Raw genomic sequence first — 26,854 nt, forward strand, 5'->3', positions numbered from 1 at the left:
GCCCGTCTCCAAAATATTCACATAACAGCAGCGGATGGAAACTAATAATCATTTTCTTTTGCCGATTTTTGGGTAAATTCTATGAAAATGGATGGAAACTTCATCCCTTGGTCATCTTCCTTTGCATTTAACGACAATTTACCCAACAGCCAGTGGTGCAATACAGTTCATACGATGTAATTCACCAAAAGCACTGTATGTTGTGTTTATAATGGTATTTCTACTTTTGGTGAATTTAATCAAATGTGCGTTCCACTTGCATTTGAACACAGCAAGGCTCTTCTATAAATATAGATATGATATATTCCTCTATAAGATATTTACTGTATAAATATATATCTAAATGTTTCCATCATTGGTAAGTACCTGAACACCTCTTTGAGCTGTTTGACCTTGTTGTCGGGATATTTCTTGGCACTACTGTCGTCGAGGAAGGCTCTGGCGTAAGCGAGTGGACCGGCATTGACCTGGAAAAAAAACAACCGGGTTCAAAGACCCCAAATGATCCACAATTGATGAGAAGTCAAAGTGATTTACAGCAGCCTGAGCTGGTGGTTTGGTACCTGAACACTGATGCTGCCTTGCAGTTTGAGCTGCAGGCGGATCATGTCCACCTCGGAGGCCGAGCACAGCAGACGCAGCTCGGCCACCTTGGCGCTCATCTCGTCTATGGCCACCTCGATGGGGCTCAGGTCGGTCTGGTGTTGGTACATGACCGCGATGCGCTTCTTCACGTAAGGGAAACAGTGGGTGGCTGGATGGGAACGGGAAATGGGACGGGGAGGACACATACATGTCATGTCAAATGTAAACATGTAAACACCGCTATACGAACAGCTTGCGTGTCTCGTTGTGACTCCGCGGTAACATTCATAACCGGGATATTAACCACCGAGCAACTCACTACCAGTCAGTGTGTTTATTAACGAGGCAAGATAACAGCTGAACTTTGGGATTAAGGGGACGGTACAGTAATAAACCTCACCTGGCCTTATCTGTTTACGTGACCTAACGTTTCAGGTTACAGACACCTGAGAACAATAACAGATGGCAACCAGGAAGACGTTCTCGCTCTTTGCTTCCTGACATTGCTACGGCAATAAAGCTGGCTGGAAGCACTTGTTTTGTGTCTTTATTCCGCACTAAATCCACATTGTGACCTACTGGTGAGGACGGTCCGCCGCTTGCACTGCTCCTCCACCCCTCCCTGCTTCTTGCCCGACACGGTGAACGGCGTCTCGAACACGAAGCGCCGGATGTTGTGGCTCTTCTCGAAGTCGGTCTTCCTGTCCTCCAGCTCCTTGTCGTCCAGGTGGGGCGTGACGTGGGTCACCTGGATGTAGGCGTACTTGGAGTCCAGGTCCTTCGGGTTCACCTGGGGGTTCACCAAGAGGTTTTTATTTGGACTCAAACATACAGTAGATAGCCGTAAAAAATGCCAGTGGTTGCTTCCAAAGTAAGATTTAGAGGTGCTTTCTCACATTGAATACACACCCGCTTGATACATCATCAATATATCAAATGTGATCCCACCTTGCCAGAGTCCTGAATGATCTTGACGTTCTCCTGACCAAACTTGTCGGAGTAGAGCTTCAGGAGCCTCTGGGAAATCTCAGACAGCGGAGTGAACTTTGGCTCCTTATAGATGTATTCCTTTCCATCTTCATCCTCAAAGAAGCCCTGTGGAGGAGGAGGAGGAGGAGGAGGAGGAGGAAGAGGAGGAAGTCAAGTGCTGGGTCAAGAATTTTAGGCCACTTTGTCACCTGCAGCTTGGATAAGTCAAACCTTGACTTGTTGTTTTTGCAATTTTCCAATGATTTTATTTATTTTGATATGAAGAGACTGAACTACATGAAACAGGTTGGGAAAAATGTTCTGCCAGAATCATTTTTCAAAATTTTTCATCTGTGAAAACAGGCGGGAGAAAAAACTTGGCAGGTGGATAGTTGTTATTGTAATACTCATTTCGGTCACAATAGGCTTAAGTGCACCACTTCCAAAAAGGACTTGTTTCTATTTTCTTCCAGGTGTGTTTTATATAACAGAACTCTATAACACAAAATATATGTACAGTGTGTTTGAAGTGCATGGAGAAATTAAAACATGAATGATTTTATAAGTGGTACACTTCAGCCTCTTCTGTCCGAAACACCAAAAATCTAAGGAATTCCGTAAAATACAACCAATCAAATGAAAAAACAAAAACACTCAATGATTTGGGTGAATACTAATCCAACACCACATGCTAACTTAAAAAAAGAGCCAACAATGAAGCAAAAAGGGATGAAAACAACATGCAAACTTCAGCTGGTCACCTCCCAACATTTTATCAGGAACAGTAACACTTCAAAATACAGCTGACTTTTGTTGTTGCATATGCCACAACATCTGCATTTAACTACTATTTTCCCACTTTGAGGAGCCAAGTTATTCTCTGCTATTTGTTCAGCAATCACAACCCACGACAGAGCTAAATGTAAGCTACATTTAGCTACATTTAGCTACATTAAGCTACATTTAGCTACATTAAGCTACATTTAGCTACATTAAGCTACATTTAGCTACATTTAGCTACATTAAGCTACATTAAGCTACATTAAGCTACATTTAGCTACATTAAGCTACATTAAGCTACATTTAGCTACATTTAGCTACATTTAGCCACTGATTTAACTAAAAGTGATCAGTCCTCAAACAACATAATGATGCAAGGACATGGAAGAGCACACCAGGCCAACACACACAGCTGAACCTTTTACACACTTACCGCAGCCTTGGAGGGGGGAGGAGAGAAGAAGAAAAATCTCTATTAAAGGATAACATTCAAAGGTTTGTGTGTGTGTGTGTGTGTGTGTGTGTGTGTGTGTAAGGGAGAGTTCCCGTACTGAATGTGCATTCATGCAAATGGAAAGAGATATCATAACCATCACGCTGATATTAAAGAGTTTGGATTGAGTTAGCATTTATGCTAGCTATTACTGTAATATATTGTCCTTTTTTTAGTCTTTTGGAAACTCCCCTTACCTGTCCAAAGAAGGCCACTCTGAAGTACGTGCCCAGCAGTCTTTTGCCAGTGTGCATCACCTCCATCACTTTAGTATAGGCACGGTGGAGGGTGTCATACAGGTGAGTCAGTTTCTGTTAAAAAGACGAGGAGAGAAAAGTTTGAATAACCGTTAAATCATTTTTATAGGTCAGTTACTCAGTGGAGGGTAATTACAAACTGTTTATTACAAATAATAAGACGATGTTTTATGGAGCAACATGATTATTCATGTTTTCTTGAAAACAGCACAATGAGGGCGGCGTGCATGCTTCCTGGCAGGCGTATGTAATAAATGCACCACTCCTGTTCTATCTTTTCTATTACCTCAAAGTCCCTGCGCTGCTCGTAGATGGGGATGATGAGCCTGTAGACGTCAGCGATGAGCTCATAACGCTCCGCCTTCCAGAGGCCATCAGCGCACTCCTCCAACAGCTCCATCAGCACCTCCTGGACACAGATAAATACATGTCAACTTCATTAAACTCCCTCAGAATACCTAATTGTTGCAAAGAGGGACATTTCGGTTAGTTTATATTTGTCTAGAAGGCTCCAAACTGAGCATAGTCTTCCTGTAAAGACAGCAGGCATGGGTGGAAATGGATCCATTATCTCCTTCCTTTTTATTGGTGAGTCCGGCTCGTAAAGAGGAAAAGGTTTTCAGAGCAGATGGAGAGCAAAAAATGTTTTTTCATTGCCTACAGATCTGTTGACCGACTCGTAAAAGCTCACACATTCTCCGGCCATCGCTTTCAGTTTCACCGGGGTTATCGGTTCACCGAGAGATCTGGTCTCAACAGGCCACGGCCCCCGCCGGAGTGCCCTTGAGCAAGGAATCCCTGAACACCTCTAGGAGGGCTGACCCTGAAGCCCTCGTCGGATTTCCGTCTGCCAGCTCAGTGGTTTCCTAAATGTGATTAACCAATCCCGGGCTCAAAGTCTGCGCTGTCACTTAGTCGGCCGACTAAACAGAGCAATAGATACTCTTAACAGAGATAAGAGCTCTTCTAGACATTAGTCATGATGTGACACAATGAGCAACTTTAAAAAAGAAACATCATACGCGCTCGGTTAACACGGTGGGCCTTGCAGATATCCAGAGCCAGTGTGGCATGTAGAAGATTTGACAGTACCTCGTTGAAGTGGACGTCCTGCATCCCGACGTCCTCCATCATGGCTGCCTCCTCGTCGATGTTCGGGGTGGTGACGCGGAAAGACGAGCAGCCCTGCCTGAACATACCTAACAAGCAGATACAGAACCTTTTATTTTGACGTTAACATTTCACGGAAATATGGTACGTCGCGGAAAATAACCAACAAATTGGAAATATTAATCACACAAATCAGTGACAAGTATAAGACACATGCAGGTAAATGGAGGGTAAAATATATATATATGGTATGTTCCATTGACACAATACAATGTATACAATGACATGTCACTTCTATTCAACAGACATTTACCATTTCTTGCATTAAATAAAGAAATAAACAATTTTGACACATGATGTCGAGGCTACTCTCGCTATGCTAAGCTAATATGTACAGTAGCTTTACAGCTATCTCTGCTAGTGCAGCTACCAGAACAGGTCATCTTTCTCTTAACTTTACACTGTACCTGTGGGGGACAAGTGGCACCTATCAGTGAAACAGCAATGACATCATGCTTTCATGTGCCGTGTGTTTATATGTATTGTCTATATTGTTATATCTATATTTATATTTGCTACCTGCTGCACAACACATTTCCCTCTGGATAAAGAAAGTTCTAGCTCATGTTATCTTATCTTAGTCAAAGTAAGAACACACATATGATCCCATCTGTATATCCCTACTGTAGCAGTGACATGTGTCAATAAATATTCCGGTGATAAGCGGTATACGGCAATAAAACATAAGAGGCCAACTGTTTATGAGTGACATAAGCCTGAAGAATCAGCATATTTCCAGAGAAACGTACAATCAGACACTTTTCAATTTCAACATCACTCTAATTGTCTTGCTTAAAGGGATAGTTTGGATGTTTTGAAGTGAGGTTATATGAGGTACTAATCCATAGTCAGTGTACTTCCTACAGTAGATGGTGGTGGACACGCCCCACAGGTTAAACAGACAGGAGTACTGCTGTGGACGTATTTTAGACACCTAGAACATCGTCGTAATTGTACACTATCTTTGGAATATTTGTACCGCTTTAACGTCGTGTCAGACAGCCCTAACAAACCGATAAAGGCAGAGGTAGACCAGCCCCTCCCATGTTCTGTGAGGTATCGGTCAAAGGAGTCCGGTGGCTTTGAAGAATTGATTTTTTTCTTTGAAGAATTGATTTTTTTCTTTGAAGAATTGATTTTTTTTTTAAGCGGCTAACATCCGCTTTGCTGCTGCCCACGTCCACAGCAGGACGATGTTTGGAACTTCTCTGCTCTTAGAAATTAAACTACCACTTTTAACAAACAGATGCCACGTCTTGTCTGCCACGGGCAGGTATGACGCCTCGTGTGCAGAGTTGTATAAAGGAAAGGAGGTCTGAAGGGAGCTCAGCCCACTCTGAAAACACTCTGACCCGACAATGAACTGTTGACTCCCATAGCGTCCTGTCACACCGTACGACAGAGCCCCTCCAAAGGGGTTTGATATGTGAAGAATCCTGAGAGGTGATCTTATCGAGGGACTGTTAGGAATGAACAGATGACCCTTGGACCAGCTCTCAGGTGGAGGGTGTATGTTCCTGTGTTTGAATATATGTGTGTGGAACACGCCTACACATAGTTAAAGAATTAAGAAGTGTGAAAAGTTAATTAATGAGCCAGCAAATAAAACCTTTCTATTTATTGTTTTAATGGTGGTGGCGTACTGATTTACTGCAGTGTAGTCCCATTAAAATGAGAGGGACTCTGCCTTAATTACTGAGGACACTCCTTAGGATGGATATGATTAAATAAAAGATTAAAAGCATTTTTATTACCGTGCATGATTTTTTCCTCGATACACAACAAGTGAATCTAATCAATTTTATTGAGTTTGTTTAAACAATTATTTTCCGAGATGATCTTCTTTCTACTGTGTTAACCTTCGCCAGTGACTCATTATAGGGCCTCTGTAAATTGGCATTGTAAAAATGGTCAGCGGTTATTTACTGTAAAAGGAAGTGCTGTGGAAAAAGTATTTGCCCCCTTCCTGGTTTCTTATTGTTTTGCATATTTGTCACACTTAAATGTGTCAGATCATCAAACTAATTTTGATATTAGACAAAGATAACCCGAGTAAATACAAAATGCAGTTTTTAGATGATGATTTAATTTATTAAGGGAGAAAAGCTATCCACACCGACTTGGCCCTATGTGAAAAAGTAATTGCCCCCTAAACCTAATAACTGGTTTTGCCACCCTTGGCGGCAACAATTGCAAACCAGCGTTTGCGATAACTGACAATGAGTCTTTCACGTCGCTGTGGAAGAATTTTGGCCCACTGTTATTTGCAGAATTGTTTTAATTCAGCCACATTGGATGGTTTTCGATCAGAAACGGCTCGTTGAAGGTCAGGCCACAGCATCTCAATCAGATTTAAGTCCAGACTTTGACTAGGCCACTCCAAAACATTCATTTTGCTTTTTTTGAGCCATTCAGAGGTGGACTTGCTGGTGTGTTTCAGATCATTGTCCTGCTGCATAACCAAAGTGTGCTTGAGCTTGAGGTCACAAACTGATGGCCGGACATTCTCCTTCAGGATCTTCTGGTAGAGAGCAGAATTCATGGTTCCATCAATTATGGAAAGTCGTTCAGGTCCTGAAGCTGCAAAGCAGCCCCAGACCATCACACTACCACCACCATGTGTGACTGTTGGTATGATGTTGTTTTTATGAAATGCTGTGTCAGTTTTACGCCAGATGTAACGAGACGCACACCTTCCAAAAAGTTCAACTTTTGTCTCGTCAGTCCACAGAATATTTGCCCAAAAGTCTCGGGGATCATCAAGATGTTTTTTGGCAAATGTGAGACCTTTGTGTTCTTTTTGCTCAGCAGTGGCTTTCGCCTTGGAACTCTCCCATGGGTGCTATTTGTGCCCTGTCTGTTTCTTATTGTTGAGTCATGAACACTGATCTTAACTGAGGAGACTGAGGCCTGCACTTCTTCAGATGTTGTTCTGGGGTCTTTCCAGACTGATTCATGTCAGTTACTTTGTCTCTCATCTGTTCTTGAATTTCTTTACATCGCGGCATGATGTGTTGCTTTTTGAGATCTCTTAGCCGACTTCACTTTGTCAGACAGGTTCTATTTAAGTGATTTCTTGATTCAACAGGTCTGGCAGTAATCAGGCCTGGGTGTGGATAGTGAAATTGAACTCAGCTTTCCAAAAAAATCACAGTTGATTCATGATTTATCAAGGGGGGGCAATTACTTTTTCACACAGGGCCAAGTAGGTTTGGATAGCTTTTCTCCCTTAATAAAAGAAATCATCATTTGAAAACTGCATTTTGTATTTACTCGGGTTATCTTTGTCTAATATTAAAAAAATTTTGATGATCTGAAACATTTAAGTGTGACAAATATGCAAAACAATAACAAACCAGGAAGGGGGCAAATACTTTTTCACAGCACTGTATATCATCGACTCACCTTTCCTCCACAGGTACTCAGCTACCAGGGCAGCAACGTGCACGTAACACATGGCCGCCTGCAGGGGAAGTAGACAAACAGAACCACAGCTTAGCACAGAAAGACCCTACGAAATGTGAAAAGCAGTCGCGTCCTGAACTGAGATTGAAAAATGTAAAGAAAAAACAAACAACCTCAGAGAGATCTCCGTTCTTGTTGTGGATGCGGGCCATGCTGTCCAGCCAGGTCTTGCGGAGCTCGGGCGTGCTGGTGTAGGACTTGGCCAAGCTGTACTGGAGGTCCACCAGCATCTCCGGGTCGTTCTCGTGCTCCTTCATCTGCTCCGTGGCCATCAGCACCGTCCTGATGCGCTTCGTCAGGTCCTTCACATCTGACGGAAATGCGGTGTGCTACAATAGAACAATGACATTAATTCTATTTTAATATAACTGTGGTAAAGTAAAGTAGCAACCTTTGAAACTTTATTTTTTTCAATTTATTTAGTCTTTTGTTTCTGGTTTGTTGTTTTTCTCTGTATTGAAGTCTGAATAAATCATTCTGGTGATCCACTTTCTCAACAAAAAAAAAAAAAAAAAAGGTTTTGACTTTGGAAGTTCCTGATTTTTTTTATCATTTGTGAAACAAGTTTTAGCTGGTGATTTTTTTTGTCAGGATCATTTGTGTTTGTTGCTGTAATACTCTTTTCGGCCACAAGAGGCTCCACTACTATTATGTTCTAAATGGCACTAAAAGGACTATAATTCATATTTCCTTCCAGGTGAAGAAAATGCACTCTACGTCAACACAAGGTACATATTTTTTTAGCAATTTCTGAAAATGAAACCTCAGAGAAAAATAATCCTGACAAAACTTATTTTTTCCACCAGTTCTGAAGTCATAAACAGAGGAGGGAAAACAATTTAGATCACACTTTGAAGGTGGATCACCCAAACTATTTTTTCTCACTTGCATCTCAGGGCTTTTGTATCTGTGTATTGAGTTGATGCAGTCAAAAAATGTCAAGCGTTACTACTTTAAACTAAGTACGTCCATGGCTTGATGAGGTTCGTCTCACCGCACTGTGACCTCACCTTGATGCTCTTGTCGCTGTTGGCACAGTTGTTAATGATGGAGAGCGACTGCTGGAAACGGGTACCCCCGATGCCGATGACATCGGCAATCAGCTGACTGACAGCAATGACCACCTGGGCGAAACAGAGAGAGCAGCGAACGAAAGATCAAACTGACGCATGACCTGCAAGGACACGTTTCTTTCTCCATACTCGGACACACGTACCTGCAGGTGTGTTCGGACAAAAGACTTGCGCCCGGTGTAGTCGAAGTTGCTTTTCATGAGGAAGTAGAGGAGGTGGGCGGCGTCGCTGCGGATGGAGCTCAGCTTGGAGTTGCAGCACTTGAGGATTTCGTAGCACAGAGAGGCACACATGTCGGCACGTCCGTCAAAGAAGGTGCAGGGGAACTGGAGGACAGGAAGTAATGCAGGTTTTAGGAAAGAGGATATTTAAGACTAAATGTTCCACCCATGAATTTAAATCACCTTGTAGATGAAGGTCCTCAGTGAGGTGAAGACCTGTTTGAGGGCGGCCTCGGACTGAGGGATCTGCAGGAAGCACAGATGCACCTGGAACACTTTCTTCATCAGGGGGTTGTGACCGAGATCCGAATTCAGCTGCGTCTGAAGACACGGCGGATGGAGGCGTGAGGACACCAACCAGAACCAGAGTGTCACGTATTGTGGCGGTTTGTATCGGAACACTTTATGTACCTTGAATCCCATGATGAAGATGCTGAGTGTGTCCAGCACAGTCAGACAGACCTCTGTGGACACATTGGCCTCCAGTAGGCACTGGCTGCTCACGTCTGCCTCCGTGTGAGAGTACACTGCACGACAAAGCCCAAACTTTACTACAGCGATAAACACCCAGCGCAGCTTGATTAGGTTGCCAGCAGAGGACAAGGAAGGCTTACTGTTGTTGAAGGTGTGAGCGTTCTCCAGAGTTCCCAGCTGCTGAAGGCGGGCATGCAAGATCCCCGCCCTGTTACGAGACACAGGCAGAGTCAGAGACTTCCTGTCCGGAGCTACAGGCCCCGCCCCCTCCTGGCTCCTGTTGGCAGGAGAGAAATGCCAGTTATGCTCACAGGACAGCAAAGTCACACAGGCACAAAGGGATCGGACGAGCGCAAATCAAATGAGGGAAGGTCTCAGCATTAAACACAGATAGAAAGAAACACGGCCTGTAAATGAGCGTCATGCTTTTAGTGAGACAAAAAGACAGCAATGTCTTACCCATGCAGGAGGGGCCCGGGGCCGCGACATTAACCACAAAACAACTGGCCAGCAGTGTTACAGAAGAGGGAACAAACCAAAGGCAAACGGGGTTAAAAGGTTCAGTAAGGCACGGCGCTTTGTAAGTATGTGCATCAGCCATATTTTTGCATAGATAATGAACAAAATTAGTAAGAATCAATCCATAAATTCAGTTTAAAATGAGATATGGGATTATCTATGCACTCGAACACTTTACCTGACGATGAATCTCTTCCCCATGTATCTAAACTGATGGAGGCAGACTCTGCAGAGCAAACGCAGAAAGGGAATTCAAGACCTCGCATTCACATCGAACCATCTGATCAACATTATCACAAAGAGGTCGTCTAGCCATGAACTCACTCTATCAATGTGAAGAAGTCCATCAGTTCTAACGGAGCTGCTTTGTTCCAGTACGCGAAAAGGGCCTCTGAGGTGACGAGACGGGGAGAAAAAGATGACAATGAAACAGGTTGTTCACGTGAACTTGTGTGTCAGAATCCAGCGCAATGACCCAGACGGGCCGCCCTACCCTCTGACATGCTCTTGAGGATGTGCAGGAAGCACATGAGCACGTTTTTGATCTCGTCCCGGTCCAGTTTGTCGCAGCGCAGCACGGCGCTGCCCAGAGCCGACGCACACTGGTACTGATGCGGAGGAGGAGAAAGAAGTTTTAGTTATTGGGCGCAGAGTTTGCAGAAAAACTCACAAGAGATAAAGAACATCACTCAAGAAACCCAAAACTTCAGAGATGAGAAATGTCAAGTGCTTTCCTCGGAACGGAGGCGACATTTGCTGCAGCAGCTCTGTGCTTTCAGATAACAACATCAAATGCAGGTTTTGAGGAAAACACATTTACATCTACATTACAGCATGTGAGGAAATAATGGAAAACGGCTGCGAGTCAGCGGTCAGCTCAGCATCCGCGTTGGTAAAAGCACGCTCACTCCCTGATGTGGGACACTCAGAAGAGAAGAAGGGTTTTGGACGTATTGTACAGATATCTGCATGTTTTGGTCTTCAGAAAATCTGCTGTACAATTGTAACCAAAAGTCTCCGGTGGAGAGGCCAAACAGAATACTTGTATCGGTATGTTTTCCTCGTGACTTCCAGCGCGTTTGTCACGATCCCTGTCGCCGTCCCGCGGCCGGCCAGGCAGGGGCACAGAGAGGAGGGAGAAGTCCATGGTGACCCGCTTGGCCGCGCGGTTCAGAGGTGGGACCCGGTCCCCGGGGTCCACGGGGAGAGGGGGCACGTTGACCGAGTGCCTCCTGGGAAACCTCTCCCTTTGGTGGGGTTGGGAGGTTACAGAGCAAAGGGAAGGGGTGTGGCAGCTCTGGAGGGAGGGGGGGGTGGGAGGAGAGCGTGGACGTCCAAGAGGGAAGATTGATCAAATTTATGGGAGAGCCTTGCAAACTATCGACCTTGTGGTTTTGCAGGCATCGGCTTTCATTATATTGGGTCTCACAGACCAGCGGCTTTTACCACAAAAGCAAATATTGCAAATGAAGTGGTCATCCAGCCCCATTCAGGCACCTACCTTCTCCAGGGAGTTGGTCTTGTCACTGCTCTTGTCCAGCAGGCTGTTTCCAGAGTCGGTGGAGATCAGAGAGCCTCTGGAGTCGGCGTGTTGCACTGAGCTGATGTTGGGAGTGGAGCTGTGAGGGGAGGCTGCAGGGACAGAGTACCAAAAAATACATTTTTCATGACTTTGTAGTAATTTTTTTGTCTCTTTTTGATACATTTGCATCCCCTTGTAGTTGTTTTGCATCTCTTTTTGATCATTTACCTGTTCCAGAGATGACTCCAAACACATCTTTGTGGAGAGCATTTTCTATGCAGCTCCCAGGTTTCTGAGGGGTCACCATGGAGTTGGGTACCAGAGAGTCCTCCCTGGCATTCTGGGACAGAGAGCGACAAAGTGAGCGAATGGAATCAGCTGAACCGACATTAACCCAGCAATGCATGTTTTGAAGAAAGAGCAGGTCTTGCTGGAAACAGACACAAGTTGCTGTTCACTTTCCCAACACTAGGTGTCAGGCTTACATTGTGGTTGCTGAGGGGGGCAGACTCCTTCATGTCGAGTCTGAGAACGTTCTCCTGGAGCAGACCAAACAGAGGGAGGTAGAGGGTGGCGAGTCTGGCCTGCTGGCTCTGGAATGACACAGTAGGAGTCATTTAGTCAAAAAAGTGTGACCCAAAACCTCAAACATTTGCCAAATTACAATAACGTCTGGGTGTTCAGAGTACAGTAAAGGTGGCCGAGAGCCATAGAACTCACTTTCGCAGCATAGCGGTCGTCGAACGTGTGTTTGATCATCAGCCCCTTGAGCACCTGGATGGCGATCTGACGGATCTCTCGAAACTCCTGAAGGGCACCGCCCACCTCCCTCAGCAGCAGCCCCACCAGGAAGTGGTTTCGACAGAAGTCGTCAGTCAGGGAATAGTCCAGCTGAAGATCTGAGGCAGGCATCGGTCAGCAGAAATAACATTCACATGAAAAGATTAAAAGATACGGAGAGAACAGGATGCAGAGAACAAGCTGACTATAAATTTCACTCCACTTAGATAAAAGTGTTTGTCATTTACCTTGGAACCTTTGAATTCTGCCTTTTCCAAAGGGCATGGGCAGATTAAGAGGGACATAGTGCTCATGGTTGCAAACAACCCGCAGGAACTCAAACTTGAATTCATACAAAGTCTGGAAGTAGTGCAAGAGAAAAGACATTTTAAGGAAGCTTGTATGGCTTGAAGTTAGCTTTTAACTTCATGTTTAACGACTGGAATAAGAACATTATGGATGATGGCAGGAGAGCATTTTAACCTTGGGGTCTCCGGGCATAAAGCAGTTCATGTAGTTATTGATCTGCTTGAACACGAAGCCTCTGTCCATGAAGGTGAAGCAGCGCTGTGTGAAAAGGGGAGTGGAACATTATTTTGGAATTTTTTTGAAAATATCTACGTATCAAAATGCAATGCGGCACTGCAAGCACCGGGAGGAGGGCCAACCTTGATGAAAACTGCCAGGCTGTGATTGGCATTGCGAGCCGCATCCAGGTTGTCCTTGTACTTCTGGGTAATGTGTGGCATCAGCATATTCACCAGAGTCTCCGCTGCGTGGTAGAAGGATGCCGAGAAACGCTGGTTCCTGGAGAGCTGGACGAGGGAGGCAGAAAGAAAAAGAGGGGGAGGAGTGAGACTCCGAGGAAAGACGTTAAAGAAAGGAAGAGAAGACAAAAAGAAGGCCTACCTTGACCTTCCCGCTCTCCATGAGATAATGAGCCATTGATTTCACCAGAGCTTCAAAGAAATACCACGAATACTGCAACACAAACACAGCGTCACTGCAAGGAAAAACCTGAAACCTAACTGTAATTTACATCAGACATTTCAGTCACCCGCTTCGGATGTTATCAGCGGATGGAATGGGCGTCATCAGCGGTTATCAGCCTCATCGGTGCGTTTGTGTCCCGTGTGAAAGTTATGTAACTTAACTGAACTTAAAAGTAACGTAACGTTGGTAAACGTAGTGTAATGTAATTCAACGTGCGAGTAGCATGATATATATAGTATAAGTATTAATACAAAACCAGCATGCACACTTTGAAGTGACTACAAAACTAAACCAAGTCAGAATCAGTCAACTAGACAGCTAAAGCTACAATGAATAGAACTAGGGAGGGCAGCGTATCTGTGTTTCCATGCTGCTTTGTTCCCCAGCTTCATGTCCTCTTACTATGACACACAAACGACACCTTTCAATGGGTTTTATGTTCTCAGCAATGTGTATTTATCACCCACCTACAGCTCATAGCCTACTGATGTTATACTCCTTGAAACCCACGCTCGACAGTTTTCTTTCTATTTTTCTTCAGACATTGTTATCTCCACACTGGCTGAAAGGTTTTTTAACATTCCAACTGGATGTGAAGCATTCATCTCCCTTCCTTCCTTTGCAATTTGAACTGTGAAGACAGATCTTACAGATCTCTTACAATGTTAGTTCATATCAAGAGCATCGGACCCTGAGAAAATACAGATGACCCCCCTGAGGGGACGGCTAGCCTTTTGCAGAAGCTAAACTGAATTATCTTTGCTCGTATCATGTATAGTCTATGATTTATGAGGGTGTAAAAGAATCTGCCGAAAAAAGAAATGCTCAAAAAAGAGGCATTACAACCGTTAGTTTGGTAAAAGAATGATTACCTTTAGCAGCTTGTTGCTAGTTAGGAAGTCTGTGGACGGCTTGAGAATGGCTGTCATGGCTTTAGCCAGCTCCTCGTGTACTGTTTTTACATCGGTAGAGGAATAAGGCTCCGGCTTAAACACAAACTGAGAGAAAGAAAACCACATTGTATCAATTTTCCTTCTGCAGAAATACAGGAACATACAAACATATATCGTCTGCGTATCTGCGTAATATAGTGAGTAAAAGACTGCACCTTGATATAAGATCTCAAGTAATGTTCAAGCCCCTCTTCATGGCACTGTGCTACGACATGAACCATCACCCTAAAGAGAAACGGACAATGATATAGAAATATAAAAGCATGTACCGGAGGAAGTGAGGCTCGCTGGAAGGAACAAGCCAAAGATAGACATTACATTTATTCACTCTGAGGCACTAACACCTCATTTACACACTGCCTACCGAGCTTCAAAGACTAGTCACACACACACAACTGAGTTATAAGACACATACATCGAGCACGCCATAGGTGAGCGTCTAATGAGAGAAAAGGACTCAGGCTATTACAGAGAATCAGGGGAATGCGCTTTGGAAAGATGAAAGTGCTGTTATTATTTCATGAAGTTTGTTAAAAGTATATATTTCTGCTGCCGGAAACCTTCATTTCACACATGGGTGTATAAGTGTGTGTGTGTGTGTGTGTGTGTGTGTGTGTGTGTGTGTGTGTGTGTGTGTGTGTGTGTGGCTTGCCTGGTCACGTTAACAGCCACATCCTCGTGCGTGGCTCTGGTTAGGACGCAGAACAGCTGGTTGAGGATGGTGGGCAGAAAGTTGACCATCACATGACCCTCCATTGCATGGAGACTCTAAGAGGATTAAGAAAATATATATATATATGTATATATATTTCATATATTGAAGGACTCTGGCTTGTCATATTCCCTTAAATGCTAGATTACAGGATTGTGTTTGATGAGGCATGTACAGAAGGGTGTGTTCCACATTCAAAGTACCTTCAGGTATTTAACCAGCTCCCCCTCTGAAGCTTGTTCTGACATCTCCATGATTTGACAGTGGTGGAAAAAGTTGTGCAAGTGCTGATCCTAAAGGAGACATATCATTTGAATACATATTTGTATTTGCGTTTACAATGAGCAGGTGATAGTATATATAGACCTACATATAGCTAGATATACCTGAGTGTAAACGGTGGAGACGAGATGAGTTGAGACTTTGAACAGGGTTTTTCCTCCGTCGACCCATTTGATCTCCGAGCCAGAGTGCTGCAATGACAAGTGGGCAACAATTACTACAGTGCACACTGAATAAAAACTGCACTGTGTTGATTCATGCTCAAGCATAGACATCATGATATAACTGACAAATCAGGGACAGTTTTTTGTAAAATACGAAGACAAGCTGTTTTGCCATATGGCAGCAGCATACTATAAGATACACAGAAAAAAACTTTTATAGAAGAAAAGAAACTGGAGTTTTTAACAGATGTCCTACTAAAGTACTGAGTTCATAAGATCAATGTTTTTAAAGCTCATTTAGAGAAAACGGGCCGTTCAATTTGAAATCAGCACTAAGCATGATGCACATTGAGCCACTTTTGTCTTCACATTAATTAAATGTACACTAATCCCGTTAGCCATGCATCTAAGAAACAGCATTTAGTCCCATTGTCCCAATGGTGAGATGGTTAGTTTTAATGGATTACATTTTAATGCTGATCAGATTTCACAGGCATTTCATGTGAAATGGACCCCTGAAAGGTCCCAATCCAATCCCAGCTAATAAGATCTTTATCCATTAACCACAAGCTGCATCGGATCCTATATGGTAATGTGAGAAATCCCATCTTTAAAGCCAATATGGAAAATAGTTTGAAGGCAATACAGTTAAATACTTTGACCTACAAAGTGCCTTAAACCTGCATTCTTTCTAATGTCCAGGAGGGGGCGACTCCTCTGTTTGCAAAAAGAAGTTTATTGAGTTATCATGACCTTAAGTGCAAACCACTTCCACACATAACTCTTTAACAAATAATCAAATGTATCCAACGACTTTTTACCTTGTTGATTCCATCCGGGGAGCCGAGGTACCCGGCGGGCAGATTGGCGGCCACTGGCAGCATCTGTTCATTCATGATGACTCTGCCATCCCTTAGCAGAGGCAGCCACGCTGAACCCACTGTGTGTAAAGCAGGCACAGCCACATGCTTTTAAAGTAGTGGTTATACTGGTGTGGCTGCAGCACGAAGATAGCAATCTCCACCTACTGGGGAGACTCATTAAAACGGCCATCACACTGTGTAAAGTACCGACCTGGAGACTCCACCAGTTCTTTCTTCTTGCTGTTGCTGTCACAGCTAACGTGATAGAAGGTGAAGAGAAGGTGATGCTTCTCATGCAGCTGAGTAGGCAGCTCTATCTTTATCTGAAGGTGAGAAAAACACAGATTCCTGGGGTTGATTCCCTATTGCAAAGGGAGCTTTGTTCAGGAAAACGCCTGCGGAGCATTTCCAGCGAGGATTCAATGTTGAATTGAAATGTGCTCAAACAATATGAGAGGAGGTGAGAGGTACCTCCTTACTTCAAAACACGCCGCTTTCAAAAAATATATCCCGTTGTGACTTTGAGTATATGCCATGAAGCATATTTGACTTTCTCCATTGATGGTTGTAGCCATTAATAAACATATTACAGGTTATATTACTCAAACTGATTATGAGAGCGCAGACTTACCTCATCATAGAACTCAGGGTTCTGCTGATGGTGTAGGACGGTTGCATATGCCTGCTTAGTGAATAGAGGAGCTCCAGGATGACCGTAGATACACTGTAGTAGATTCAGAAAGTAGGAGATAATCAAACATGACAGAGCGAGAGACTAGCTAGTCAAGTCCAAAGTCAAGACTTAGAGGTCCAAAATCAAGACTAACAGGTCTAAAGTCAAGATGAACAGGTCTAAAGTCAAGACTTAGAGGTCCAAAATCAAGACTAACAGGTCTAAAGTCAAGATGAACAGGTCTAAAGTCAAGACTTAGAGGTCCAAAGTCAAGACTAACGGGTCCAAAGTCAAAACCAAGTTTTGACTTCGACCAAAGCCAAGACAGAGTCAAGAACAAGGTCAAAGTCCAAAGTCAAGTCAAACAAGTCCAAAGTCAAGTCCCGAGTCTTAAGTCAAGGCGAAAGCTTAGACCAACAAGTCCAACGTCAAATCCCTGAACTAAGACCAAAGAGTCCAACGTTGAGTCCCAAGTCAATATCAACAAGTCTGTTGCACATTTATTTTGTTAAGTCAAAAGTCATCAGACTGAAATCTGACTTGACTCCATGTCACACGATTTGAGTTCACACATCTGTTGTTTTGAATTTTACCACGTTCAATTCTGCGGGGTCATTTTGCAAAGAGCTGAAATAATAACTTTCACGTTCAGCATTTCCTGATATGTAAACGCACCTTCACCGGCTGGGCCTCATCCTCATCAGAATCCTTGAATTCAATGCACACTGCAATATTCCTGGCCTAGAGAGGGGAGACAAATAAAAGGCAGACTATAAAAGCAGGAACCAGTTCCAAGACAATCCCTGTTGGCCTGGAACCAATTTCGCCAGACACTTTCTCTCCTGTGCCTCTCTGCGTCCATTAGTGTCTACAAAGAGGGGGAAAATATTTCAGGCAAAGGATTGCCAGCAGTCGTTTTAAAATAAAAGAGGGCAGAGAGACAGATGGAGGAGAGGAGGCAGGTTGGTTTCCTATGGTGAAAATACCAACCCTGCATTAATGTATTAATCAGAAGCTGCTGCTCTGCGTAAGGATAATTCTATCCAGCTCTGCTGTTTGGCTGGACGAGCCCGAGGCGGTTGCCAGTTGCCTGGTAAGCTAAACAGGAACACAATATGATGATAAGAGAATGCAAAAGCATCTCTTTTAGCGTGATTTTATGTGACATTAATACTATCGCTCTTACCTTAGCGAAGGATTTCTGCCCGTCATATTTGAGGTGTTTCGGGTACACGTAGAGGTGGTTCTTATAGATGGTGAACGGCTGGGAGCACTTGGCGATGCAGGGTACAAACTCCTCCACCTCCAGAAGAGCGCTGCCGGGCCCGTTGCCTTCAAACGTCCTCACGGGGATGTAGGAGGAAGTGACACAGTCTGCAGGCAGGAAACGAGAGGAGTCACCGGGTTCGAGGTCAAAGTCGGATGATTATAAAATAGACAATGAAATGGGACTTTGTAAATATTTGGAGGGGTTTACTGGTTACATCCGGTGCCACGCTGTCAATGGTTACATCCAAGTTCCCTAAGAGCACAGGGAGTTTGGCCATTTTCTCTGGTCTGTTGGGAAAACATAGACATAGAAGGAAGACATAGAAAACGGCGATGACTAAAATGTCTAGGTACAGCGATATCTTTATCGAGAGGGGGGAAAAGCATACTTTCTGAAGTCAGTCAGCAGTTTGAACATGTCCTCGTCTGACAGCTTGCTGCTGTCCTGTCTGTAAAGAGCTGAGAAGCGAGAGCTTTTGTCCAAAGTTCCCGAAGCGTCTTTGAACACAGGCCTGCAGAGACAGAGAAACAAAAGAAGTCAGAGGATCTATTGAAGAAAGAGCGCATTTCAGTTCTACACCAGCGATTTCAAGATACGTGTCCCCCAGCGGGCTGACTTTCATTTGACAGTTTCCACTTTATAAGCAGCGTCCTACATCTGAATCACAATATGTGGCATTATGGCACAAGAGAATAGGTCCCCTTGATGTTTGGAAGCAAGAAGTCATGCATATGAGTCTATTTGGGTAGAACACACGCCTCGAGAAGGACTGCATGCTGGTGGAAGTTCCTTCGATCTCGTTGTTTTGTTTTTTTTGTTTTGGAAGGGGGGGTTCATACCTAGCAGCCCAGGCGAATGGCATCCTGTACTGTCCCAGTCTGCTGCAGGCCGTCTTGGCATTCTTCAGCACCTTTTGAGCCATCTACAGGCAGGCAAGAAAACAGAGGATTCATTTTCCGAGCACACGGTAATTCACGGCCACGTCCTCGTCCATCTTAATCTCCGTACCTTGGCGGAGTCTGAGCTCTTCATGTAGGGTTCGGTGCAGTGGGTGATCCCCCCCTGCAGGACCTTTTCGATCCTGGCCACCAGGAAGATCTCTGGATGCGGGCACGTGACTGAGAACACCCCCTGTCTGGGGTACTGGAGGGCACCGGCCGGGAGCCCACTGGCCTGCCTTCGTCCAGCCAGGGGACCGTCGTCGCCGCCGCCGCCGCCGCCGTTGATGTGCAGCTCCGGCCTGCTACCGGAGCCGGATGTCATCTGACGCACCAAAGGGTGGTTGAGATCCACGTGGAAGTCGGCCGAGATCTTTCTACTGTTCTGGACGTCGAAGAGGGACAGGACCACATAGAAAGGCTCCACCTAAGACGAAAGTTACAAAAGGAAAAATACTTTTGTAATGGAAGTTGGAAGATGAGAGACAAACAGAAAGAGTCGAGGAAAGAACACCCTTCCTTCCTAATGCACTTCTCATTTTCCATCAAGTCCAAATGGACCATTGATGTAATTCATATGCTCATTCACTCTTTCCATCGTGCATTTCCATTACACAAACCCATTTGTGTGCACGTGTGTGTGTGTGTGTGTGTGTGTGAGGAGCAGAGCTAATAGCTGTGGTTTCCCAGCTGAGTGCTGAGTGTAGAACGAGTCCTCCTCCTACAGAGACAGAGACCTTGGAGAGTGACGGCAGGAAACCAGCCTCAGACTGGTGCTAATGGGTGGTGGGAGGCCCAGGCCGGTTGCCATGGCGGCGGCCGTTCCTCGTGCCAACAGCACCAGTTTTGACGGGGGGCCCGCCAAGTGGGCCATCTGAACTGTCTGTGATCTTCTTAAGCGATTTAGACCCCGCCCTCGTTCGCTAACGGACACTTCCATCACACTGGAAGCCTGATTTTTGTACTTTTTTGGCTTTTTCATTTTTCGATTGTTTGGGTGTGTTAATGCGTAGGAAAATAACATTAACTTAGAATTTTATGGCATTTGACGTAGACATCTTTGTCATACAGGGACAACAGAGCAACTTTTCTAAATATATCTACAAAAACATCTTATTTTTTGAACGTACATTAGTGGTCGGCCCCTCTTCATTCTCTGCGACGCAGCCCTGCAGGTTGAAAGACAGGTCATGACAGCTGACCAGGACTCTCTTCCCGAACTTCTCTTCAAACTGGCGCACGTCTGGCTCAATGCCAGAGAAGTCCAGTTTCTGTGGAAACGGAAGATGATGTCAAAAATGTAATTAAAATGCCACAGCAGAAACGTTTGGTCGATAAATAACAGGAGCAAAAACCGGCAGGGGTGCTCGTTTATTTGTATTGTATGTAGTCAGGTATTATGTTCGTCACCTGTGTGTCAGGGTCCAAGGTGAAGAGTTTCAGGCGAGCTTCACTCCTCATCTTGGACTCAATATCTCTGGCGGTCTGTTATACAAAGCAAAAAAAAAAAGAAGTTCAACATCACGACATGGAACAATGTACTCAAGATATCCAAGGACAGTGTATGTATTCAGTGTAGTCTGTGCAAAATAAATTCACATCCACATTTTCTTCATCCGCCCCCCTTTTTATTAGGACCTTGTAAGCTGCCAAATGCGTCGATATGTTCACCAGCTATGCTAGCGATGCTAGGCTGGTAGCGTACAGAGCTGTGGCTGGAAACAATGTTGATGAGATCGGTGAGAGTCAAGCCACATCTGGGCGGAAGCAGCTCAGTCCGTGGGGACTTGGCTTGGAAACCGGAAGTTGCCAGTGTGGACTGGTCGCTTGAGAGGTGCTAGTTTGCCTCCTGGGAACCACGGTGATTTTTGATATACAAATATTGATTATCGCAGCTTTAACTGTATATGTTGACTTGGTAAATATGGAAATTCACAGACAACGTGTTTCCGGACTGCCACGTTCCATTCCTGTTCAGCACCAGCCTTGGCCTCATCTGGCCTCTGCATTTGGAGACCATATACACTTTAGCAGATGTTTGCTTGGTTAACACCAACAGCAAACCTGGCCGCAGGAAATCCAGCTGTTCGGCAATTCCACCCAAAACAGCAGTTACAATTCAGAATGCTTTCACGTGAGGTCATGTGGCACCTGCAGACATCCAAGGCACCTCTACAGTATGTGGACTAATCCATATGGTGTGGCTTGTTATGTGGTCAGACAGAGGTGTTTAGCATTGTTGTAGCATTACTACAGATGGGAATAACAGGCTACCTGAAAGCTGTCTTGGAAACTTCCGGAGGAGAGGTCTGTTTTTCCGTGCTCCTCGTCTGTTGGAGAGATCAACATATTAGCTGATGCATTTATATAAAACATAATGATGTGTCGGTCTCTGCCACTCTGTGAGGAGTTATACATAAGTAAAATATTGTTAATTATGCTGTTTATCAAGCATGAGAGATTTTCATAAGGAAACATCCTAGAGGTAAATTATTCCATGGGGTACAGGCCAATTGAAAAAGCCCACAGGTGCAGCAAACATCCAAAAATATGGAGACAAACAAACAAATACAGACACGCATGGAGAAATAATTAATCTGCTCAGAGAGGAAAACAAGATGTCAAGGAGATAAAATATAAATGCACAAAAACCCACCGTCGTGGAGGTCCCCGTTCCTCTTCTCCTGCATGGCCTGTTCAAAGCTGCTGTGGAGGATCTTGTTGAGGGTGCCGATCCACTCCTCCATCTCGGCTTCGCTGTCTGCAGCCAGCAGGAAGGTGCTCTTGTCCTGCATCTTCAGCTCAAAGGCGAACCGACGCACTTTGCTGTTCTGAAAGAACATGAATGCAAACAATTTCACACAGTCCATTTCAGACCTTTAAAGATGTTATTACATCCCAGCCCTTTAGAGGCTTCTTTTTTTTTTTTTTAAAGAAGCTTAAGGAGGTTGTTTTAAGAGCCCCAGTGCATAAGATCCTTTACCTGAACAACCCCCATGCATGAGTCAAGGAAGATGGTTCCTTTGGGTTCCTTGGAGGTGTTCTCGTCCTTGTAGAAGTTGAGGTTGTAGGATCCATCTCCCAGCTGGGCCAGATGGAAGTACCTCCTCTTGAAGGACTAGATGAAAACAGAGCATGTTAGCATCCCAAAAGGCCTCTTTCTCTCTAAAAATACCACAAGGGTGGAGATGGGGCGTGGGAAAGCTAAACGGTAACATGACAAAGTACCAGGATTTCCATATGTGCGGAGAGAAAAAGACAAACTTGGTATTAGTATTACATTTCCATTAGGTTGTGACCGTACCCGCATAGTAACACTGATTGCACTGTTCATGTTTCCTTTGAACAGCCAGCCATGTTTAGACACTCCTCCCTTCTGAGATCCGAGGGAAGCTGTGTCCTGCAGGAGGAGGTGTAAAAAGAAGACACATTAATACGGGTATTCTACCGTTAAATGAGACTTAACACGCATGAGAATCACAAACATTTAGGCCTTTAAGCGTGTCCCCCAAAAGACATACACGTATGAATTTATTTAGACACTTTGAGCTTAAAAACCTGCTGACACCCACGAATTGGGTCCTGAGAAGGATGCTCTTCATTAACAGCAACAGTGCACTTCTCTAATCTCGGGGGGTTTCAGCCGCGACGGTGTGTCCATCAAAGGTCACTGGGCTGCCGTTAAATCAATGCCTGAAGCGTGGTAATTATTGGAAGGAGATGTGCCCTTAAAATGCTACAAATGTCACGAAGACGTCAGCTATTCTGGGAAACGGCGTGGGACGCGAACATTAAACAAAACATCCAAAGGTTGGCTTGTATTAAAGGAGTGGAATTAGATAAATGAATGCATATTGTGCAATACGTCAACATATTGTTTGTGCTCTATTTCACTCCCTTGTAATCAAGTTTCTGTTTGAACAGCGTTGAGTGAGGCCGAGGGAAAGGTTGAACTTATCGCCTCACATGAAGACTATGGCACAGGCGGCGAAGGGGAAAGAAAGTTTGGGATGGGTGGGCTTACCTCGTCTTTTTCCACATCTTCATCCACCTCAAACAGGTGAGCTGCCAGTTTCTCAGGTCTCAACACCTTACTGAAAGCACAGGGAAAAGATCACTTGATCACAGATGACTTGTGAAAGAATCCGGTCGTAGACGTCGTCTCTCAACTCCAGTCTTGCGTCTCAAGTTGTGTATCAGACTGTTGAGCATGGCCGACGCACGGAAGAGGAAGTCTTGGCCCGGATATCCATTGGCTACAACAGAACTACTGAAATATTGGTCGTTGCCCCGAGAGGCTAAATCGTCATCAGACCGATAGCCAGTGGGTTCCGAGATCAATAAAGGTGTGATAAAGATCAAATTTGTCAGATCTAGAGACAGAGTTCTCCGGCAAAAAACATTCTTAATATATATTTATATATCTTCAAAAGGTAAGAGATGGTTCAAAAGAACTACAAATGCTTGACTGTGTCGCTCTACAGTATTCAGAATACAAACAGTGCAAATTGCAAAAGGATGTGTTTTTGGTCATTTCAATGCTACTCCGAAATTCTAGCTTTACAGGATGTTGCCTGATTACTGCAGCTGCTTCTCTAAGTGCAGCTCAAACCCCAGACTGAGCGTTTGCCCTTTAACCTTTACAAGACCCAGTGTCCTCGGGGGAACTAGCAGCATAAACAGTGTCAAGGCCAAGGCCAGGGTTTGTCTAGGTTTTACGCTACGATGTTTTAAACAAGACACACAACATCTGTACAGCACATTCCTGTGCTTAAGGAAAGTGGCTCCATCAAGGACACACAGGAGACATTGTGGGATTTCCCTTGAGCTTCAATGATATCAATCGGCAGCGCTCCCAGAATAGCTCTGCTTATCCTTGCTAGAAAAACATAGGAAGCCTTTCTATTGTTGTTGTTGAGCTCGAAGCCTCCGAGACACAGATTTCCGTGTTTCTAGAGTTCTGGCTCAAAGTGGGCTGTGAACAAAGGGCAGTGTCACTGAACAAAAGGCTTACAATATCCCTTGGAGGGCTTTTGCAGCATTGTGCGCTACACGATGGACAATGCAGACCATTAGCTGAACGGTGCATGCTTCTGTGGCTATAAAGCTATGGAGAAAACAGCTGGATGGCTTTGCAAAGGCAAGCATCTGTTGGAGAACGGATCCTACATTACCCATAAAGCAAAGCCCTCTCTACACCTCACGGCACCTCTCAGCATAGCGGCAGCACTCACTTTGGGAGCTGGCGGAAGTCTCCAGAATACTCCTCATACTTATAGTTGACCACATGCCAGTCGGACTTGTAGGTCTTGATGCACTGCAGAGACAGAGGAGTGGAGACGGGGTGAGGGGGTCATTTAAACAAGAGCAAATTAAGACAGACACTCACACACATGGTCCAGACAGGCTCAGGTTTCTAAAACAACCACATATATAAAGTGTGTTTGAGTTCCATCCAAAAAACGTTTGGATGGAAGGCAGACAAGACTCGAAGGAGCCATGGGAAGACCACTAAAATCATCAAAGTGACGGTCGGTGTGAACAGGGCCTGTAAATATTACTGAGGAAGGGGGTGAAAGATAACAGACACAGGAGATTAAAATCACTGACCACCAGCGAAGGAAATGTCGCAATCGCCCTGGAGAATTCAGTCCCATCCGGGTGGGACTTTCCTGTATAGTTTGCAGTGCAATAATATTTCGTAACGTCTATTAATTCTTTAGGTCATCGTCTGTTCAAGCTCCCTGGAAGTTTGCTCGTCAACATGTTTTTGAAGGGTTATGTTTTTTTATTTCTTCCCATGAAGAGGAGAGAGGCAAACACAGTGGTCACTTGGTGATGTTCCAATTTGTGTTCATCAATTCTGCGAATTCATAAAACACACATGTCGACTGAGGCAAGGGGTCACTTAAAAAGTGGGAAAATAAAGCACGGCCCATGTGTGTAAGGCCTCCCAGCGACTCCAGATGTAGTTATGATGTAATTCCTGGCTGCAGCCGCGGGGGACTATCCCCTATCAGGCTCTATCAGGCCGCACCCCAACCAAACAACACGACGTGAACCACCACTGAACTGTGGACTCCATCTGTGGCCGATCCTCTGCACCGTCAGAAGAAATGTGAGGGCGGGGAACGCGAACGGAAGTTCATTTAAAGGCTAACGGCAACATTTTTTGCCGTGCACCGTATTATTTTCCCCTCGTCTCTAAATCACGCGAGCGGTCAGCGGACACTTTTTCGCCCGCTTCCTCTGAAATCCAATCTGCACCATAAACAGATCAGTATGAATCGTTGGCTGGATTCATGTCTGAACTCCAGTATCTGATGGGTCTTCAGGGTGTGAGAGCCAGTTGCATTATCAGTGTGTTTGGGTGAAAGGAGAGAAAACATGGCCGCGCTCCAAAAAAAAAAAAAGGATAGAGCCGGGATTCGCTTATGACAGTGAGGTTGAGGCTTTGGCCCAAGATGGAGGGATAAGGAATGGACAAAGCGGGCTTACACCCAGGTATGTGTTAGCTTTACCTCTTGGACAAACAGCGAGTGAGCTTCTTTCTCTGCAGTCTCTGGCACGGTGGAGAACAGAGTCCTGCCCTGGCGCCTCAGGGTGGAGATCTGAGGGGAAGGAGGGAAAAGCAGGCATGAAAAACAGACTGAGAGAAGAGACTGGCACAACAGATCCATCCTGCTGGTATATTTGTACTTTCCTTTATGGGAAAAGCAGAGACCAAGGTAAGCTACAGACCAGCCTGCTGAAGCTGATCCCTGCCGCATATCATATGATGATTGTTAGCTCCGATTGGCAAAGCGGACATTTAAAAGAAAAGTTGGACATTTTGGGAAATACAAGTATACAAGTATGAACCTGAAAATAAGCACGATATGTCCCCTTTAAGGATGATAATCATTGTCTAATCATATTGATCATCAACTATGAACTATTTCTTCAAGCAAAGTTAAAGAAGTAGAGATGAAAGGAAATGGTACTTTTGTTCTTTTGAGTGGCTCAAAGGAAAAACCAGTACTGCAGAGAATGTTCCGCAGCCTGTATTATTCCAGTCCTAATTCTTCATCCTGCTCGCCTTATTAGACAGATACAGAGAGAGAGTGGAGAGCTAGGATCCATAGCTGAGGAGCAAAAGGAGCCTCGGGGCATCAAGACTATTGGGGCTGGCAAGCCTTGCTCCCACTGAGTGTTCTGCTTTTCAACTCAACCCACAAAGCAGAGAAGGAAACAGTGACACAATGACCTAGTTTTGTCATAAATCTTCTATTCCTACACTGGCAAGCATATACAGTTATTCAGTCTCTGTCCTCATTTGTCCAGTGCTCTCTTGCAACAGCAATCAAAGACTTGTCAGAAGCCCAAACTGAGCTCAGTTAAGTCCGTCCAGTGCTATGTTAAACGTCTGGCTACAGAAGATATGTGGAATCACAATGAACTGACTTTTTATGCTTTTGTTGAAGCTGAGTAGAAGCAAAAATTGAAAATTTGCTTTCTTGTGAAATAGATGATAAAATCGATACCACTCTCATATATGAATATATACTCTAAATATGAAGCTGGTGCTAGCAGGCGGTTAGCTTAGCTTAACTTAGCATGAAGGCTGGGAGCAGGGGGGACTCAGCTAGCTTGGCTCTGTTTCTTGTTTGTTTAATACATAGAAAAGTTTAAACGTAAGAACAACACGGATTAATTAAA

At 44.5% G+C, this 26,854-nt stretch overlaps 1 protein-coding gene across 4 annotated transcripts in view; it reads right to left on the reverse strand.

The window, feature by feature from the left end:
* dock9b (dedicator of cytokinesis 9b) overlaps window positions 1-26,854 on the reverse strand; it is a 47,157-nt gene that overhangs the window by 2,328 nt on the left and 17,975 nt on the right. For 3 of the 4 annotated variants that reach the window (XM_068719865.1, XM_068719862.1, XM_068719863.1), the window contains exons 3-50: window positions 25,678-25,767; window positions 24,391-24,473; window positions 23,181-23,250; window positions 22,461-22,556; window positions 22,140-22,274; window positions 21,813-21,987; window positions 21,431-21,486; window positions 20,567-20,641; window positions 20,287-20,427; window positions 19,227-19,583; window positions 19,058-19,140; window positions 18,607-18,729; window positions 18,426-18,505; window positions 18,135-18,322; window positions 17,624-17,689; window positions 16,907-16,999; window positions 16,487-16,598; window positions 16,234-16,352; window positions 15,353-15,439; window positions 15,170-15,259; window positions 14,907-15,022; window positions 14,410-14,479; window positions 14,174-14,299; window positions 13,218-13,289; window positions 12,977-13,123; window positions 12,792-12,875; window positions 12,557-12,668; window positions 12,249-12,427; window positions 12,014-12,121; window positions 11,757-11,868; window positions 11,508-11,638; window positions 10,500-10,614; window positions 10,331-10,397; window positions 10,185-10,232; window positions 9,628-9,764; window positions 9,425-9,540; window positions 9,197-9,334; window positions 8,936-9,118; window positions 8,730-8,843; window positions 7,833-8,048; window positions 7,660-7,717; window positions 4,177-4,283; window positions 3,371-3,493; window positions 3,025-3,138; window positions 1,534-1,680; window positions 1,165-1,375; window positions 564-754; window positions 367-467 (exon numbers count right to left, since the gene is read on the reverse strand). In XM_068719865.1, coding sequence (XP_068575966.1) covers window positions 367-467; window positions 564-754; window positions 1,165-1,375; window positions 1,534-1,680; window positions 3,025-3,138; window positions 3,371-3,493; window positions 4,177-4,283; window positions 7,660-7,717; window positions 7,833-8,048; window positions 8,730-8,843; window positions 8,936-9,118; window positions 9,197-9,334; window positions 9,425-9,540; window positions 9,628-9,764; window positions 10,185-10,232; window positions 10,331-10,397; window positions 10,500-10,614; window positions 11,508-11,638; window positions 11,757-11,868; window positions 12,014-12,121; window positions 12,249-12,427; window positions 12,557-12,668; window positions 12,792-12,875; window positions 12,977-13,123; window positions 13,218-13,289; window positions 14,174-14,299; window positions 14,410-14,479; window positions 14,907-15,022; window positions 15,170-15,259; window positions 15,353-15,439; window positions 16,234-16,352; window positions 16,487-16,598; window positions 16,907-16,999; window positions 17,624-17,689; window positions 18,135-18,322; window positions 18,426-18,505; window positions 18,607-18,729; window positions 19,058-19,140; window positions 19,227-19,583; window positions 20,287-20,427; window positions 20,567-20,641; window positions 21,431-21,486; window positions 21,813-21,987; window positions 22,140-22,274; window positions 22,461-22,556; window positions 23,181-23,250; window positions 24,391-24,473; window positions 25,678-25,767 — 5,762 coding nt within the window. The remainder of the gene's footprint in view (window positions 1-366; window positions 468-563; window positions 755-1,164; window positions 1,376-1,533; window positions 1,681-3,024; window positions 3,139-3,370; window positions 3,494-4,176; window positions 4,284-7,659; window positions 7,718-7,832; window positions 8,049-8,729; window positions 8,844-8,935; window positions 9,119-9,196; window positions 9,335-9,424; window positions 9,541-9,627; window positions 9,765-10,184; window positions 10,233-10,330; window positions 10,398-10,499; window positions 10,615-11,507; window positions 11,639-11,756; window positions 11,869-12,013; window positions 12,122-12,248; window positions 12,428-12,556; window positions 12,669-12,791; window positions 12,876-12,976; window positions 13,124-13,217; window positions 13,290-14,173; window positions 14,300-14,409; window positions 14,480-14,906; window positions 15,023-15,169; window positions 15,260-15,352; window positions 15,440-16,233; window positions 16,353-16,486; window positions 16,599-16,906; window positions 17,000-17,623; window positions 17,690-18,134; window positions 18,323-18,425; window positions 18,506-18,606; window positions 18,730-19,057; window positions 19,141-19,226; window positions 19,584-20,286; window positions 20,428-20,566; window positions 20,642-21,430; window positions 21,487-21,812; window positions 21,988-22,139; window positions 22,275-22,460; window positions 22,557-23,180; window positions 23,251-24,390; window positions 24,474-25,677; window positions 25,768-26,854) is intronic. The other variant, XM_068719866.1, reaches the window with a different exon arrangement.

Source organism: Cebidichthys violaceus, unplaced genomic scaffold (genome assembly GCF_023349555.1).
Source record: "Cebidichthys violaceus isolate CVI_PGR_0920_01 unplaced genomic scaffold, fCebVio1.0.p SCAF_24, whole genome shotgun sequence".
NCBI lineage: Eukaryota > Metazoa > Chordata > Actinopteri > Perciformes > Stichaeidae > Cebidichthys > Cebidichthys violaceus.